Below are 15,700 nucleotides of genomic sequence, written 5' to 3'. Positions count from 1 at the left end.
GAATATTCGCTTCGCTCTAATCGCTCGAGTTTCACCGCGGCTGTCAGCTGTGTTTACTCGCATCATTCAAACAAGACGCGCTGGCTCGGGGGCTACAACTACAATAAAATGAACATATCTGACCGTGATTTAATTGTAATACACGTTTCAAAATGATGCCAAAGTAACAACATACTGATACCGGTTAGTTAAAACCATGAATTAATGCTTTGACAAGTCTGCAGACAGACGGCAGGCGAGACACTTTTAAAAATGCGTGTTTTCTGAATGGAGATCGGCTAAGCTAACACAGTATATGCTCCAGCGACCGTCCACACTCACAACAACGGCCTACAGACAGAAATAAACCAGCGACTGTATTCGCCATGACACAGGCAGTCTGTGGTTTGTACTTGTTTAACTTCTGTCTAGTTTCTGAACAGATATGAGGAGCTGTGAGCTCTGAGTGCTAACAGCTAACGGCTGATGTTTTCTGGTTGAACGTCAGTGACGGCAGGCTGAGATCCTCACCGCTGATTGGCTACCGTGAGATCGCGTCACGCGAATATGACGCTCGAGTTGAAATTTTTTAACTAGAGCGTTTGTCGCGGCCCCCTTCAATCGCCTCAATCGCGCCGCGGAATTCGCGTCCTCCGCTTCATGCGAGCCGTCGGAGCGAATCTGCGTCTCTGCATTGACTTTACATTGCATTTTTTTTTTTTTTTACATGAAATCGCGCCGCCCCCAAACATCGCATCGCGTCTGGTGTGAACGCAGCATTAGTCTATCACGTACAATGTGTTGGAGCGCTAGCCAATAGGAGCACAAGTGTTCTGTAGTGATGTCACTATGTTCCGGAAGTAAACAAAAATCCACTAAATACTAATATGAACCCTTTTCCTTCAATATTGCTGTGTTGGTTCTTCAGGCTTCTATGTGACTCTGGTGGTGAATCGATGGTGGAATCAGTTTGTTAATCTTCCGTGGCCGGACCGCCTCATGTTCCTCATCTCCAGGTACAAACTCTCTGTAGGAGAGTACACACTTTTAGTTATTTACAATATATATTTCCTGCCAGCGTTCAGTATTGATTTTGGTGGATTTGTTTTTTACCCGGCTTGATTTCTGTCGTGTCAAATGATCATATAATAATTTAAATCAGAATCAGAAACAGGTTTATCAGGGATTTGACTAGGTGTCATGGTGCAGACATACAAGTAAAACAAAATAATAATAATAATAATAATATATAATAATTATCGAACATTTCTCAAATATGTCCGAGTCATTTTTCAGGATTTTTTCCCAACATTTTCACATATTTTGTGTTTTTTAAGGAAATGTTTTTTTCTTTTTTGAATCATTTTTCACAATTATTAAGGATTTATTTTTCCAAATTTATTATTTTATTTCCTCCGCCTTGTCCCCTCAGCTGTGTTCAGGGTAAAGATGAATACGGCCGCCTGCTGCGCCGGACGTTGATTCGTTACGTGAACCTGACCTCGCTGCTGATCTTCCGCTCCGTCAGCACCGCCGTCTGCAAGCGCTTCCCCACCATGGAGCACGTGGTGGAGGCAGGTGAGAGTTTCATTATTATCTCTAAAGAGGACGGATCAACTCGAGTTAAAGCCTCAGACTGCCACTTCCCTTCTATTAACCAAATCATATCAAACAGCCTGACATTTTTGAAAATATATATGAAAAATGTTGTTAAAAATGTCCTCAAAGTGTGTGATTTCCTTAATTTATTTATTCAAAAAAAGTCCAGGAAAACTTCTTACAAATTAGAAAAAGTTAGAAAATATGTAAAAACAAGTTACAAAATTATTCCTTTTTCTGTTGCTTACGGTTTATTTGAAAGTCTGAACATTTTTCAGAAAATATTCCAAAAATTCATAATAAGTAAATACAATGCATACACTATTTATATATTAGTGTTTTTCGTGTAGGAGTTAAAGCCCTCAGACTTCTACCTCTCGTTTAGATGAAAAATATCCAAATAATATTAAAAAATAGCCCCACTTTTTTTTTTATAAAACAATTCTGAAGTTACGAAAAGATTTGGACATTTTTGTGAATTTTTATTCAAAAAGTAGAACAATTTCCTTAAAAAACACAAAATAGGCCTGAAAAATATCAGAAAACCTTTCAATAAATATGTGAAATATGTCAGAAAATTGTTCTTAAACATTTACAAAGCGTGTCTGAAAAAGCATTCCAAAAAATATGTGAAAATGTTGAAAAGAAATCCTTAAAATGTGTGAACAATTCCTTAAAAAAGGTTCAGAAAATATGTGAGAAACGTTGGATTATTATGCTTATATTGTACAGCACACCTTAAGTAGTAGGCTTAATTGAACTGATCATTGTTCTTGTTAATAGCACGACTTCTCCTTGTAGTGGAGACTTTTAAAGTTTGGTGTTAGTACTTTAAAGGTGGGCAGGGGCGGTTCTAGGGGGGGCAGTGCCCCCCTAACACTGACCTCTGACCCCCCTGTGGCCCCCCTAACAATGAAAAGGTTTTTTATTTTTTATTTTAAATGTATATTTTCTGGTACTCGGTTTGCCAACAACCGCAGGATTTTGTTGCTGTAATGTGAGATTGTGCAGACACCCTTATGTAAAGTAGAGATGTAACTGTTCATTGCCTTTATTTTTATATAAATATGGTGTTAGTGCAAACATTGCACTATAACTTAAGCTGAAGCTAACAGTAATAACAAGATCTATCTGAAATAAATAAGTGTACTGAAACAAATACCAATAACTGTATTGCATTGTTTTCTTATGCGCAATTACTTCATACTGTCTAGTTCTCTTTTTCGTGCTGCATTTATTGTGCCCCCCTCAGAAAATAACTGGCCCCCCAGTCAAATTGGTCTAGAACCACCACTGAAGGTGGGGTAGGTACGTTTGAGAAACCGGCTCGAGATACGCTTGTTGTTATATTCCATGGAATGCTCTTAACATCCCGATAGCAATGAATATATGAAATGCTTTGATAAATCCATACAAAAATGTAATCTGTGGAAGCCGTGGTGCTGTAAAAAGCACGACCATTCATCTGAGCCGGCCCGGCTAAAGTAACTGGATGGCCTACCTGCCTGTCAGCCTTCCATCTGGGCACAAACTCATCTCGTTCCCTCATTGGTCATGTGCGCGTTCCTGTGTGTTGGAGGAGGAGCTCTGTGAGCAAGTGGCAGATTTCTTCCGGTTGTGTATTTTCAAATTCTAGCGCACTCGAGCTGCTTTCTCCAAAATTACCTACCCCACCTTTAACTTAAAGGGTCTGCATACTTCTTCCCCGCTGCATCAGAGTTAGTTCTGTTGTCCCCGCAGGGTTCATGACTCCAGAGGAGAGGAAGGTGTACGAGAACATCCGCTCTCCTCACCTCAAATACTGGATCCCCGTGGTCTGGTTCTCTAATCTGGCCGTCAAAGCTCGAGAGGAAGGACGCATCAAGGACAGCATCGACCTGCAGCTGATTCATCAAGTGACTACACAGTTTTATTATTAAACATGCTGCTCCTGGTTCATATTACTGCTGCATTATGTTGAAATACGTAGTTCACATATTTCACATTTATTTGCAGACATGTTTATTATATTTTAATGACATTTTTCACAGATTTTATGGACATTTTTACAGAAAACTACACATGTTATTCGGATATGTCTTCAGAAACTTCTCGGGACATTTTTCAAAAAAATGTAAGGAATATTTGACATATTTTGTAAAAGTTTTTTCTGCCATTTTTCATTTAATTTGAAAATTTTCCACATATTTTCAAGAACATTTAAGGCGAGACACCCCAGGTGAATAGGGTCCTTTTTTTTTTTACTTAAAGGTATCAGCTAGAAATTTCTCCAGTTAATTACTTACAATAAGGCAATTGTTTTTTGTATTACAAGTTTTCTGAAATAGCATGTTTAAATATGCAAATTATCCATTATCTCATTAAATATGCACATATTTTAACACATTTCAGGAATCGAAATCTGAACTTTGGATAAAGCCAGGTTCAATATTCTTGTTTCATTTTGTAGTCATATTAGTATCTAAGGCTTGTACAGAAGGGATATTGGATATCTCTTTTTATCACTCCATAAATCAGAAAATACTGTCAACAGCCCTAAAATATCAATTTTCGCCATGTTTTTAGGTATACAATGTTGTATAACTCAGGCTATGAATGATATATGAACAAACCCTTCTGTAAAAGCCTTCATAATATTGATAGGAATATAACTGGAAGGTTTGGTGTATGTACGTGCTACTGAAGTTGAAATTTCGAACTCAGAGTAGGAGAAAAAACTCATTTTGAGAAAACGACCTTTAAAGATTGCAGCTAGCTAAACCCTCTGTTCTTTGGATGACAGCTTGCGCCTCGACGCACTCCGTGAAGGTATTTCATGTTCGCGGTCGCGGTACTTTATGTTACGTTAGAATGCTAACTTTTGGTGAATTTAGGAGAAATAAACACTTAAATGTGTATTTTGTACGTTTTCCTTCCAAAAGCCTGAAAGAATGTTATAGAATCAAAATAGCACAAAATCTCAAAATTGACCAGTGCTTGAAAAACGATGCCGTGTCTCGCCTTAAAGAATCTTATTTGAATTTCTTGACATTTCATGATTTTTCTTTACATTTAAAATATAATTTATACATAAGAATTTTTTTACATATTTGAACAAAACTTGGTAGACTTTTTAAAAAAAAATTAATTAACTTTTCTGACATTTCGAATGTTGTTTCCGACACTTTACACGTATTTGATGGCCTTTTTTTACACAAGTTTCATCATGTTTTACAAACTTTCTGAAATGTTTCCGATTTTAAAAAAGGACAATATTTTCCCCTGAGAATCCCATTAAGCCGCATAACATGTGAATACTCAAGTAAAGTAAAAAGTACACTACTTGAATGAAAGTACTTTCCATCCCCTGCTGCTCCTGTCTCATTAGCTCATAAATAAATCCAGCAGAGACCAAATGGCATTCAGCCTCACAGACATTTAAAGCCTCCGAGGCAGTAATCTGTTGTTCTGTGATCCCACACTGCTGACATGTTGGAACATGAGAGGGAGGGTCCGATCCTCCAATCAGAAACACTGCGGGGGAGCTTCCCCACCAGTTAAGACACAAATAAGATGAAAACTTGACCTTAAGAGCAAATCAAAATGTACTTCAACATGCTTTACAGGCAAAGATTAGGATGTTTGAAAACGTTTTATTTAAAGAATCTAGGTCATAATTTTGAGATACTAAGTCAGATCTTCACAATATTAAGTAATTGATTTGAAATAATAAGTCCCTTTAACTAATACTAAGTCATTATTCTGAGATACTAAGTGATTATTCTGAGATACTAAGTCATTATTTGAGATACTAAGTGATTATTCTGAGATACTAAGTGATTATTCTGAGATACTAAGTGATTATTCTGAGATACTAAGTGATTATTCTGAGATACTAAGTGATTATTCTGAGATACTATGTGATTATTCTGAGATACTAAGTGATTATTCTGAGATACTAAATCATTATTCTGAGATACTAAGTGATTATTTGAGATACTAAGTGATTATTTTGAGATATTAAGTCATTATTCTGAGATACTAAGTGATTATTCTGAGATACTATGTGATTATTCTGAGATACTAAGTGATTATTCTGAGATACTAAATCATTATTTGAGATACTAAGTGATTATTCTGAGATACTAAATCGTTATTCTGAGATACTAAATCGTTATTCTGAGATACTAAATCGTTATTCTGAGATATTAAATCGTTATTCTGAGATACTAAATCATTATTCTGAGATACTAAGTGATTATTTGAGATACTAAGTGATTATTTTGAGATATTAAGTCATTATTCTGAGATACTAAGTCGTTATTCTGAGATACTAAATCGTTATTCTGAGATACTAAGTCGTTATTCTGAGATACTAAATCGTTATTCTGAGATACTAAATCGTTATTCTGAGATACTAAATCGTTATTCTGAGATACTAAATCGTTATTCTGAGATACTAAATCGTTATTCTGAGATACTAAGTCGTTATTCTGAGATACTAAATCGTTATTCTGAGATACTAAATCGTTATTCTGAGATACTATGTGATTATTCTGAGATACTAAGTGATTATTCTGAGATACTATGTGATTATTCTGAGATACTAAGTGATTATTCTGAGATACTATGTGATTATTCTGAGATACTAAGTGATTATTCTGAGATACTAAGTCATTATTCTGAGATACTAAATCATTATTTGAGATACTAAGTGATTATTTTGAGATATTAAGTCATTATTCTGAGATATTAAGTGATTATTCTGAGATATTAAGTGATTATTCTGAGATACTATGTGATTATTCTGAGATACTAAATCGTTATTCTGAGATACTAAATCGTTATTCTGAAATACTAAATCGTTATTCTGAGATACTAAATCGTTATTCTGAGATACTAAATCGTTATTCTGAGATACTAAATCGTTATTCTGAGATACTAAATCGTTATTCTGAGATACTAAATCGTTATTCTGAGATACTAAGTCGTTATTCTGAGATACTAAATCGTTATTCTGAGATACTAAGTCGTTATTCTGAAATACTAAGTCGTTATTCTGAGATACTAAGTCGTTATTCTGAGATACTAAGTCGTTATTCTGAAATACTAAGTCGTTATTCTGAAATACTAAATCGTTATTCTGAGATACTAAATCGTTATTCTGAGATACTAAATCGTTATTCTGAGATACTAAGTGATTATTCTGAGATACTAAGTGATTATTCTGAGATACTATGTGATTATTCTGAGATACTAAGTGATTATTCTGAGATACTAAGTGATTATTCTGAGATACTAAGTGATTATTCTGAGATACTAAGTCATTATTCTGAGATACTAAGTGATTATTTGAGATACTAAGTGATTATTCTGAGATACTAAGTGATTATTCTGAGATACTAAGTGATTATTCTGAGATACTAAGTGATTATTCTGAGATACTAAGTGATTATTCTGAGATACTATGTGATTATTCTGAGATACTAAGTGATTATTCTGAGATACTAAGTGATTATTCTGAGATACTAAGTGATTATTCTGAGATACTATGTGATTATTCTGAGATACTAAGTGATTATTCTGAGATACTAAGTGATTATTCTGAGATACTAAGTGATTATTCTGAGATACTAAGTCATTATTCTGAGATACTAAGTGATTATTTGAGATACTAAGTGATTATTCTGAGATACTAAGTGATTATTCTGAGATACTAAGTGATTATTCTGAGATACCAAGTGATTATTCTGAGATACTAAGTGATTATTTGAGATACTAAGTGATTATTTGAGATACTAAGTGATTATTTGAGATACTAAGTGATTATTCTGAGATACCAAGTGATTATTCTGAGATACTAAGTGATTATTCTGAGATACTAAGTGATTATTCTGAGATATTAAGTCATTATTCTGAGATACTAAGTCATTATTCTGAGATACTAAGTCATTATTCTGAGATACTAAGTCATTATTCTGAGATACTTAGTCATTATTCTGAGATACTTAGTCATTATTCTGAGATACTAAGTCGTTATTTGAGATACTAAGTCGTTATTCTGAGATACTTAGTCATTATTCTGAGATACTAAGTCATTATTCTGAGATACTAAGTCGTTATTTGAGATACTAAGTCGTTATTCTGAGATATTAAGTCATTATTCTGAGATACTAAGTCATTATTCTGAGATACTAAGTGATTATTTGAGATACTAAGTGATTATTCTGAGATATTAAGTCATTATTCTGAGATACTAAGTGATTATTCTGAGATATTAAGTCATTATTTTGAGATATTAAGTCATTATTTTGAGATACTAAGTCATTATTCTGAGATACTAAGTCATTATTCTGAGATACTAAGTGATTATTCTGAGATATTAAGTCATTATTTTGAGATATTAAGTCATTATTCTGAGATATTAAGTCATTATTTTGAGATATTAAGTCATTATTTTGAGATATTAAGTCATTATTCTGAGATATTAAGTCATTATTTTGAGATACTAAGTGATTATTCTGAGATATTAAGTCATTATTTTGAGATATTAAGTCATTATTTTGAGATATTAAGTCATTATTTTGAGATATTAAGTCATTATTTTGAGATATTAAGTCATTATTTTGAGATATTAAGTCATTATTTTGAGATATTAAGTCATTATTTTGAGATATTAAGTCATTATTTGAGATACTAAGTGATTATTTTGAGATATTAAGTCATTATTTTGAGATATTAAGTCATTATTTTGAGATATTAAGTCATTATTTTGAGATATTAAGTCATTATTGATTTTAAGTCATTATTTTGAGATATTAAGTCATTATTTTGAGATACTAAGTCATTATTTTGAGATATTAAGTCATTATTTTGAGATATTAAGTCATTATTTTGAGATATTAAGTCATTATTTTGAGATATTAAGTCATTATTTTGAGATACTAAGTCATTATTTTGAGATATTAAGTCATTATTTTGAGATATTAAGTCATTATTTGAGATACTAAGTCATTATTTTGAGATATTAAGTCATTATTTTGAGATACTAAGTCATTATTTTGAGATATTAAGTCATTATTTTGAGATATTAAGTCATTATTTTGAGATATTAAGTCATTATTTTGAGATACTAAGTCATTATTTTGAGATATTAAGTCATTATTTTGAGATACTAAGTCATTATTTTGAGATATTAAGTCATTATTTTGAGATATTAAGTCATTATTTTGAGATATTAAGTCATTATTTTGAGATACTAAGTCATTATTTTGAGATATTAAGTCATTATTTGAGATATTAAGTCATTATTTTGAGATATTAAGTCATTATTTTGAGATACTAAGTCATTATTTTGAGATATTAAGTCATTATTTTGAGATACTAAGTCATTATTTTGAGATACTAAGTCATTATTTTGAGATATTAAGTCATTATTCTGAGATACTAAGTGATTATTCTGAGATACTAAGTGATTATTCTGAGATACTAAGTGATTATTTGAGATACTAAGTGATTATTTGAGATACTAAGTGATTATTCTGAGATATTAAGTCATTATTCTGAGATACTAAGTGATTATTCTGAGATATTAAGTCATTATTTTGAGATATTAAGTCATTATTTTGAGATACTAAGTCATTATTTGAGATACTAAGTGATTATTTTGAGATATTAAGTCATTATTTTGAGATATTAAGTCATTATTTTGAGATATTAAGTCATTATTCTGAGATATTAAGTCATTATTTTGAGATACTAAGTCATTATTTTGAGATATTAAGTCATTATTTTGAGATACTAAGTCATTATTTTGAGATATTAAGTCATTATTTTGAGATACTAAGTCATTATTTTGAGATATTAAGTCATTATTTTGAGATATTAAGTCATTATTTTGAGATATTAAGTCATTATTCTGAGATATTAAGTCATTATTTTGAGATACTAAGTCATTATTTTGAGATACTAAGTCATTATTTTGAGATACTAAGTCATTATTTTGAGATACTAAGTCATTATTTTGAGATATTAAGTCATTATTTTGAGATATTAAGTCATTATTTTGAGATACTAAGTCATTATTTGAGATATTAAATCATTATTTTGAGATACTAAGTCATTATTTTGAGATATTAAGTCATTATTCTGAGATATTAAGTCATTATTTTGAGATATTAAGTCATTATTCTGAGATATTAAATCATTATTTTGAGATACTAAGTCATTATTTTGAAATTGTAATTCCCTTTTATAACCACTAAGTCATTATCTTACAAAAAAAGACGATATTTTGATATCCTAGGTCATCTTTTGGGACGCTAACTCGAAATTGTTATAAATGCACTTCCTGTTGTAACCCTTGTGTTTCAGGAGATGAACGTGTTCAGGACTTGGTGTGCGACGCTGTTCGGATACGACTGGGTCGGCATCCCACTCGTCTACACTCAGGTCTCTCTCTATTATAACATCCATCTGTCTCTGTGATTGGTTTAGAGCGGATGCAGCTCAGGAGATTAAAGTCATCATCATCATCATCATCACTGTAACTGGATCTCAGAGAGAGAGGAAGAGGAAGTTCAGAGAAGAGCATCTTCCTCTCTCAGATCATCAGACTGATAAACACCAGAACTTTAAAGGGGACCTATCGTGCAAAATGCACTTGTTGATGTCTTCTCTACATCAATGTGTCCCCGGTGTGTCGGGGAACTCACGCAGTGTCATAAAATAAACCCCTCTCTCTTTTCGTCCGTACCCAAATCTCTAAAAACGGGGAACAACGGAGCTGATCCAGATTATGTCCGATATGACGTAATATCTGAAATGTGGACCCACGGCCCAATCAGAAACGTTGCTATCAGAAACAATGCCCGACTGTTTTGGATGTAATATGGTCGGTGTTTACATTAGCATCGCTAACGCTCAGAGCTAACCTGTACTGGAGAGCATGTGTGTGAAGAAGCAGGAAGTAAAAAGGAACTCACCTTGTGGTATAACCGGCAAGAGAGAAAGCCTTTGAGCTCCAGACTGTTTCATCACGGCAGCATTTAGTTTAGACAGTAGCTGCCAGGTCCCGCATGAGCTCAGACCCCTCCTCTTTAAAGCTTTATGTGAGTAGAGGGACATGAGCTCAGCCCCTCCTCTTTAAAGCTTTATCCCCAAATCAGCAAAACACTTCATAGACATGTTTTTTATATATCTGCAACCTATGCTATTGCCTAAAAATAGCATGATAGGTGACCTTTAAGTCAGTGTTTTGAGATACTAAGTACGTATTTCACAATATTGTTACGTTTCCTTCTAAAGCTAGGGTACAAAGGGAGGTAACGACACACAAAATAACCGGCCGAGAGAAAAAGGAGAGGAACCTGAAGGCTGAAGCCACAAAGTGAGGTTTTAATTAATAAAAAAGTAAATTAACTAAGGACAACTTTCTTTCAAAAGAAAGTGACGTAAAACAATACACAAAGACACACTGGAGCACATCTCCTAACAATTGGCAATACACAGGTTAAACTAGGCCTCACACAGAGACACGACACGACACTACGTAACACAGGCTGCACACATGCAGCCAGAGGAGAAGGAGAGACGCCATGCAGCCTTCCTCAGGTCCTTTATGGAAGCGCTGATTGGAGACAATCAGGGAGAGAGAGAGAAACACACACAAAAGCACCAACTGCGGCACGTAACAATATTAAGAGGTTTTTTTTAAATACAAAGACATTTTGTGGGATACTAAGTCATTATATTGAGATACTAAGTCAGTATTTTAGGATAGTAAGTCCCCTTTCCTCCACTAAGTCATTTATTTTACAAAACTGAGATCATATTTAGATATACTAGGTCAGTATTTTGAAATACAAAGTCATTTTTGGGGATACTAACTCATTTCTCACCAATATAACTCATTATTTTACTACCTCTTATTTTAACATCTGTTTGCAACTTATACAAAAACTCTAAATCCTGCCGGGTATCTGTGTCTAATATCAGAATGAGTCTCTCCAGCTGAGACATAATAGCTTCAGGAGTCACACTGCAGTGAGATATCAGGTCGTGTTTTTAGACGAGTCAAATCATCTGACTTTGAGTCGTATCTCAGACGAAACACATACATATTTATTAGGAAATGTATTTATTTATAAGCATTTCTGGCTTTTTTTGTTACAAATTCCCTAATTCTGGTTAAATATAGTTCAAAATAAGTTTTCCCAGCTAAATACAAGATCTCATTTATCTAATTATCCACTTCTTTACTTCAAGACATCTCACCAAGCCATTTTGTTCTTGTTCTATTGGCAGATTTGTTCACTTATTAAAGGCAAAAACACCTTGTTTTATTATATATTTACTTGTTTTTGGAGCAGCATTTTTTCCAGTGTACACGACAAAAACTCTAAATCCTGCCCAGCACATGTGTCTAATATGAGAATGTGTCTCTCCACCTGAGACATAATAGCTTCAGGAGTCACACTGCAGCATACTTGCCAACCTTGAGACCTCAGAAATCGGGAGCATTTCAAAACCACCGCGGGGGGGGGGGGGGGGGGGGGGGCGGTCGCCGGAGCAGTATTAGATTAACATTAACATGCCTAGTTGTAAGTGCACTGCCTTGCGGCCTGAAGCACATCCTTGATGGAGCATAGTGGGCTGGACCTGTATTTTAGGAAAGGAGTGAGCAGAGGGTCGAGTTGTTCTGTTTTATGTGACTCTCTTCCTCACCCTCTCAGACTTTCTGTTGCGCGCGCTACTGAAGAGACGTGCTACCATGGAAACCAAACAATGGTGTCCCTGTATTAAAGTCCGAGTGGAAACAGTCCTGAGTAAATCTGATTTGGTCAGAAATCGGGAGAAATATAACCCCGGGAGGAAACCGGGAGAGGGCAATGAAATCGGGAGGGTTGGCAAGTATGTGCTGCAGTGAGATATCAGGTCGTGTTTTTAGACGAGTCAAATTATCTTACTTTGAGTCGTATCTCAGATGAAACACATATTTCTTTACGTATTTATTAGAAAATCACCGACTAACATCAGAGAACAGAAAACTTTTGAGCATTCGCGGCTTATTTTGTAACACGACATTTCCTGATTCTGGAATAATATAGTTCAAAATGAGTTCTCCTGCTGATTACAAGATGTATCTAAATATCTCTTCTCATTTCGAGACATCTTATCAAGAACATTTTCACTTGTTCTATTGGCAGATTGATTTCATTATTCTTTAGCTTGTTTTTGGAGCAGCATTATTTCCAGTGTGTCAATATTCCAATGACTTGTAAACAGACGATTCTTGCACTATTTCATTTATATTGTATCTGTATTCTTTGCACTGTGTTTTTGTGTTGCTCTGTTGGAGGAGCCTGTGAACTCAGATCTTCACCGTGACAATAAAAGCCTTGACTCTTGGTACTCTCTCTTCAGGTCGTCACCCTCGCCGTCTACACGTTCTTCTTCGCCTGTCTGATTGGTCGTCAGTTCCTGGACCCGGCGCAGGGTCACCAGGGGCACGACCTCGACATCTACGTCCCCGTCTTCACGCTGCTGCAGTTCTTCTTCTACTCCGGCTGGCTCAAGGTAAACAAGATGTTTTATGTATTTCTTTATCAACAAGTCTTTATTTAAACTAAGGTCACCTATTGTGAAAAATCCTCTTCTTCATGTCTCTTCTTCATCAACAGGTGTCCCCTCTTCTTCATGTCTCTTCTACATCAACATGTGTCCCCTCTTCTTCATGTCTCTTCTTCATCAACATGTGTCCCCTCTTCTTCATGTCTCTTCTACATCAACATGTGTCCCCTCTTCTTCATGTCTCTTCTTCATCAACATGTGTCCCCTCTTCTTCATGTCTCTTCTTCATCAACATGTGTCCCCTCTTCTTCATGTCTCTTCTACATCAACATGTGTCCCCTCTTCTTCGTGTCTCTTCTACATCAACATGTGTCCCCTCTTCTTCATGTCTCTTCTACATCAACATGTGTCCCCTCTTCTTCATGTCTCTTCTACATCAACATGTGTCCCCTCTTCTTCATGTCTCTTCTACATCAACATGTGTCCCCTCTTCTTTATGTCTCTTCTACATCAACATGTGTCCCCTCTTCTTCATGTCTCTTCTACATCAACATGTGTCCCCTCTGTGGAAAGAGACTCTGAAAGTTTCAGGAACAAAGATTCTCTCTCTTTTTGATCCATTTCTATAAAACCCTGTCTGAAAATGAGCTGATCAGATTTTGGCCACTTGATGTCATAACGATGTGTAACCAGGCCCGGTTCTACGGGGGTTCATTGCACCCTCATTTGAAAAATTAAAAGTCAAAAAAATTAAAAGTCAAAAAAAATTTAAAAATTAAAAGTCAAAAATATTACATATATAATAACAATAATAATTGTTATTATATACACCACCACCCCTCAGCGGCACGCAAGTGCCAGAAGACCTCGGCAAAACAGAGCCTGCAGGTATATTTAAACTAGACTGGGAAGGAATCAAGCAAAGAGCACATAGATCCATAGATCTCTTCATGTTGCCCTCAAAGTGCACCAGATTGATGCTTTTAACTTCAATAAAGCTGGAGTTGAAAAGCGCCGGTTTTTCCTGTTCACACCGCCGCGGCGCCGGCTCTTAGCTCCGGAATCCGGTTCACTTCCAGCTCCAAAAAATTGTCGGTCTAGAGGCAAAAGCTTCGGAGCTAAGAGGTGGCGTCGCTTACGTCTCTCGAGGCGTGCAGGAAACTAAACCCACCTCCCCTGAACATGGGTCGACTGTCATGCCTGCCTACAAGCAGTAGTGCTTATAAACACACTTTATAAAGTCAGGCAACACTAACCAGGCTTCGTGTGATTCTGTTTATTTGTACCTTACTTTGACCATCACTGGACCATCACTGTTATTGATCATTGTGGAGAGAGGCAGACGTGTTGTTTTGTATTATAGCAGCTATCGGATGGAATCAATACGTGGGCTGCACAGGTTGTCGTGTCCGACTATCACAAGTAGAATCATAATAAAAATACGCCGGTAAAATGTGCCTGTAGAAAACGATTTATGCCACAATAGGATAGCAATAGCAAGTAGTCAGGTTAGCTTCGGTTGCTATGCTAACATCACCCATTTTATACCAGAGAAACTTTCATAACAGCGTTGTGATACCAAACAGCGTCAATTCAGACTGACACACATTCACTTAGGCTAAGGGGAACTGGGGATATGTATCAGCTGCTTGTGTGAGTCGGACAGTGAATACTTTAGAGCGGCCGCAGCAATGTGAGCTAACCGGGAGCTAACGGGAGAATAAACTCCCGTGGAAGAGCAGCCAACACTGCAGCGGTCGGTAAATGCTGCAGAAACACATTAATAAACAATGAACCACGGCACTCTGGAGCAAAGTATAAGGTTGGAGAAGTCGTTATTCAATTTAATCTGGCTTCGTGTGATTAAAAGCAACACGATCATCGACCCGACGCAGTTCCCCGTTGTTGTTGTGAGCGCCGTAACGCCGTTGGGGAGCAAATCAGCGATGTAAACGGTGACGTCATGACGCAGCAGCGGCAGCACCAGTCGGGTGCTGGGCAGTGGCGTTTTCTCCCGGAGGCCAAGGGAAGCCAGGCTTCCCCTGTTTTTTCGGATTGTAGTTATAATTTAAATAAATAAATAAAAACACTTTGTTTTGTTTCGATAATTCTCCTTTGCTGTGTGTTGCTGCCGGCCCGGCTCTCCCCCATTCTCATTGAGTATTTTACAAAGAGTGAAACAAACAGCGCCCCTCTAGATGTTATGGTGAAACAGTAGATTGCACTCACTGTTGCGAGAGGAGGCCAGCCGAATCTAGCTTCCCTTGGTGAAAAAAAATGGAGGGATTGACCAATCAGATGAGGCCCACGTGATGCCCCTGCCAACCTGTGATTGGTCAGGGCCATGCCAAGGGAAGCTAGCCGCCTCTTGCTTCCCTTCAGAGGCGGCTGGCGGCTGGCGATTTGATTGGACACTGCCATCCAATCAAATCACATCAACATCAGTTTTAATACTGTAACTGTCATTCACCGCCGTTAGAAATTATCAAGCAAATGAAGCATTATGGAGGGTGGAGATTTGGCGTACTTAATCAAACATAACTTTACTAAACTTCCGCTACAGCAGCAACTA

At 35.9% G+C, this 15,700-nt stretch overlaps 1 protein-coding gene across 1 annotated transcript in view; it reads left to right on the top strand.

The window, feature by feature from the left end:
- The first annotated feature begins 963 nt into the window (after nucleotides 1-963).
- The window catches only part of LOC117552556 (bestrophin-3-like), a 23,560-nt gene continuing 8,823 nt past the window's right edge, over nucleotides 964-15,700 (top strand). The window contains exons 1-5 of the mRNA XM_034226132.1: nucleotides 964-995; nucleotides 1,412-1,557; nucleotides 3,319-3,473; nucleotides 9,931-10,008; nucleotides 12,982-13,134. Of these exons, the coding sequence (XP_034082023.1) occupies nucleotides 979-995; nucleotides 1,412-1,557; nucleotides 3,319-3,473; nucleotides 9,931-10,008; nucleotides 12,982-13,134 (549 nt within the window). The 5' untranslated portion in view covers nucleotides 964-978. The remainder of the gene's footprint in view (nucleotides 996-1,411; nucleotides 1,558-3,318; nucleotides 3,474-9,930; nucleotides 10,009-12,981; nucleotides 13,135-15,700) is intronic.

This window comes from Gymnodraco acuticeps, unplaced genomic scaffold (genome assembly GCF_902827175.1).
Source record: "Gymnodraco acuticeps unplaced genomic scaffold, fGymAcu1.1, whole genome shotgun sequence".
Lineage (NCBI taxonomy): Eukaryota > Metazoa > Chordata > Actinopteri > Perciformes > Bathydraconidae > Gymnodraco > Gymnodraco acuticeps.
The sequence above is the reverse complement of the archived record's forward strand: the minus strand, read 5'-3'. Positions and strand labels throughout refer to the sequence as shown.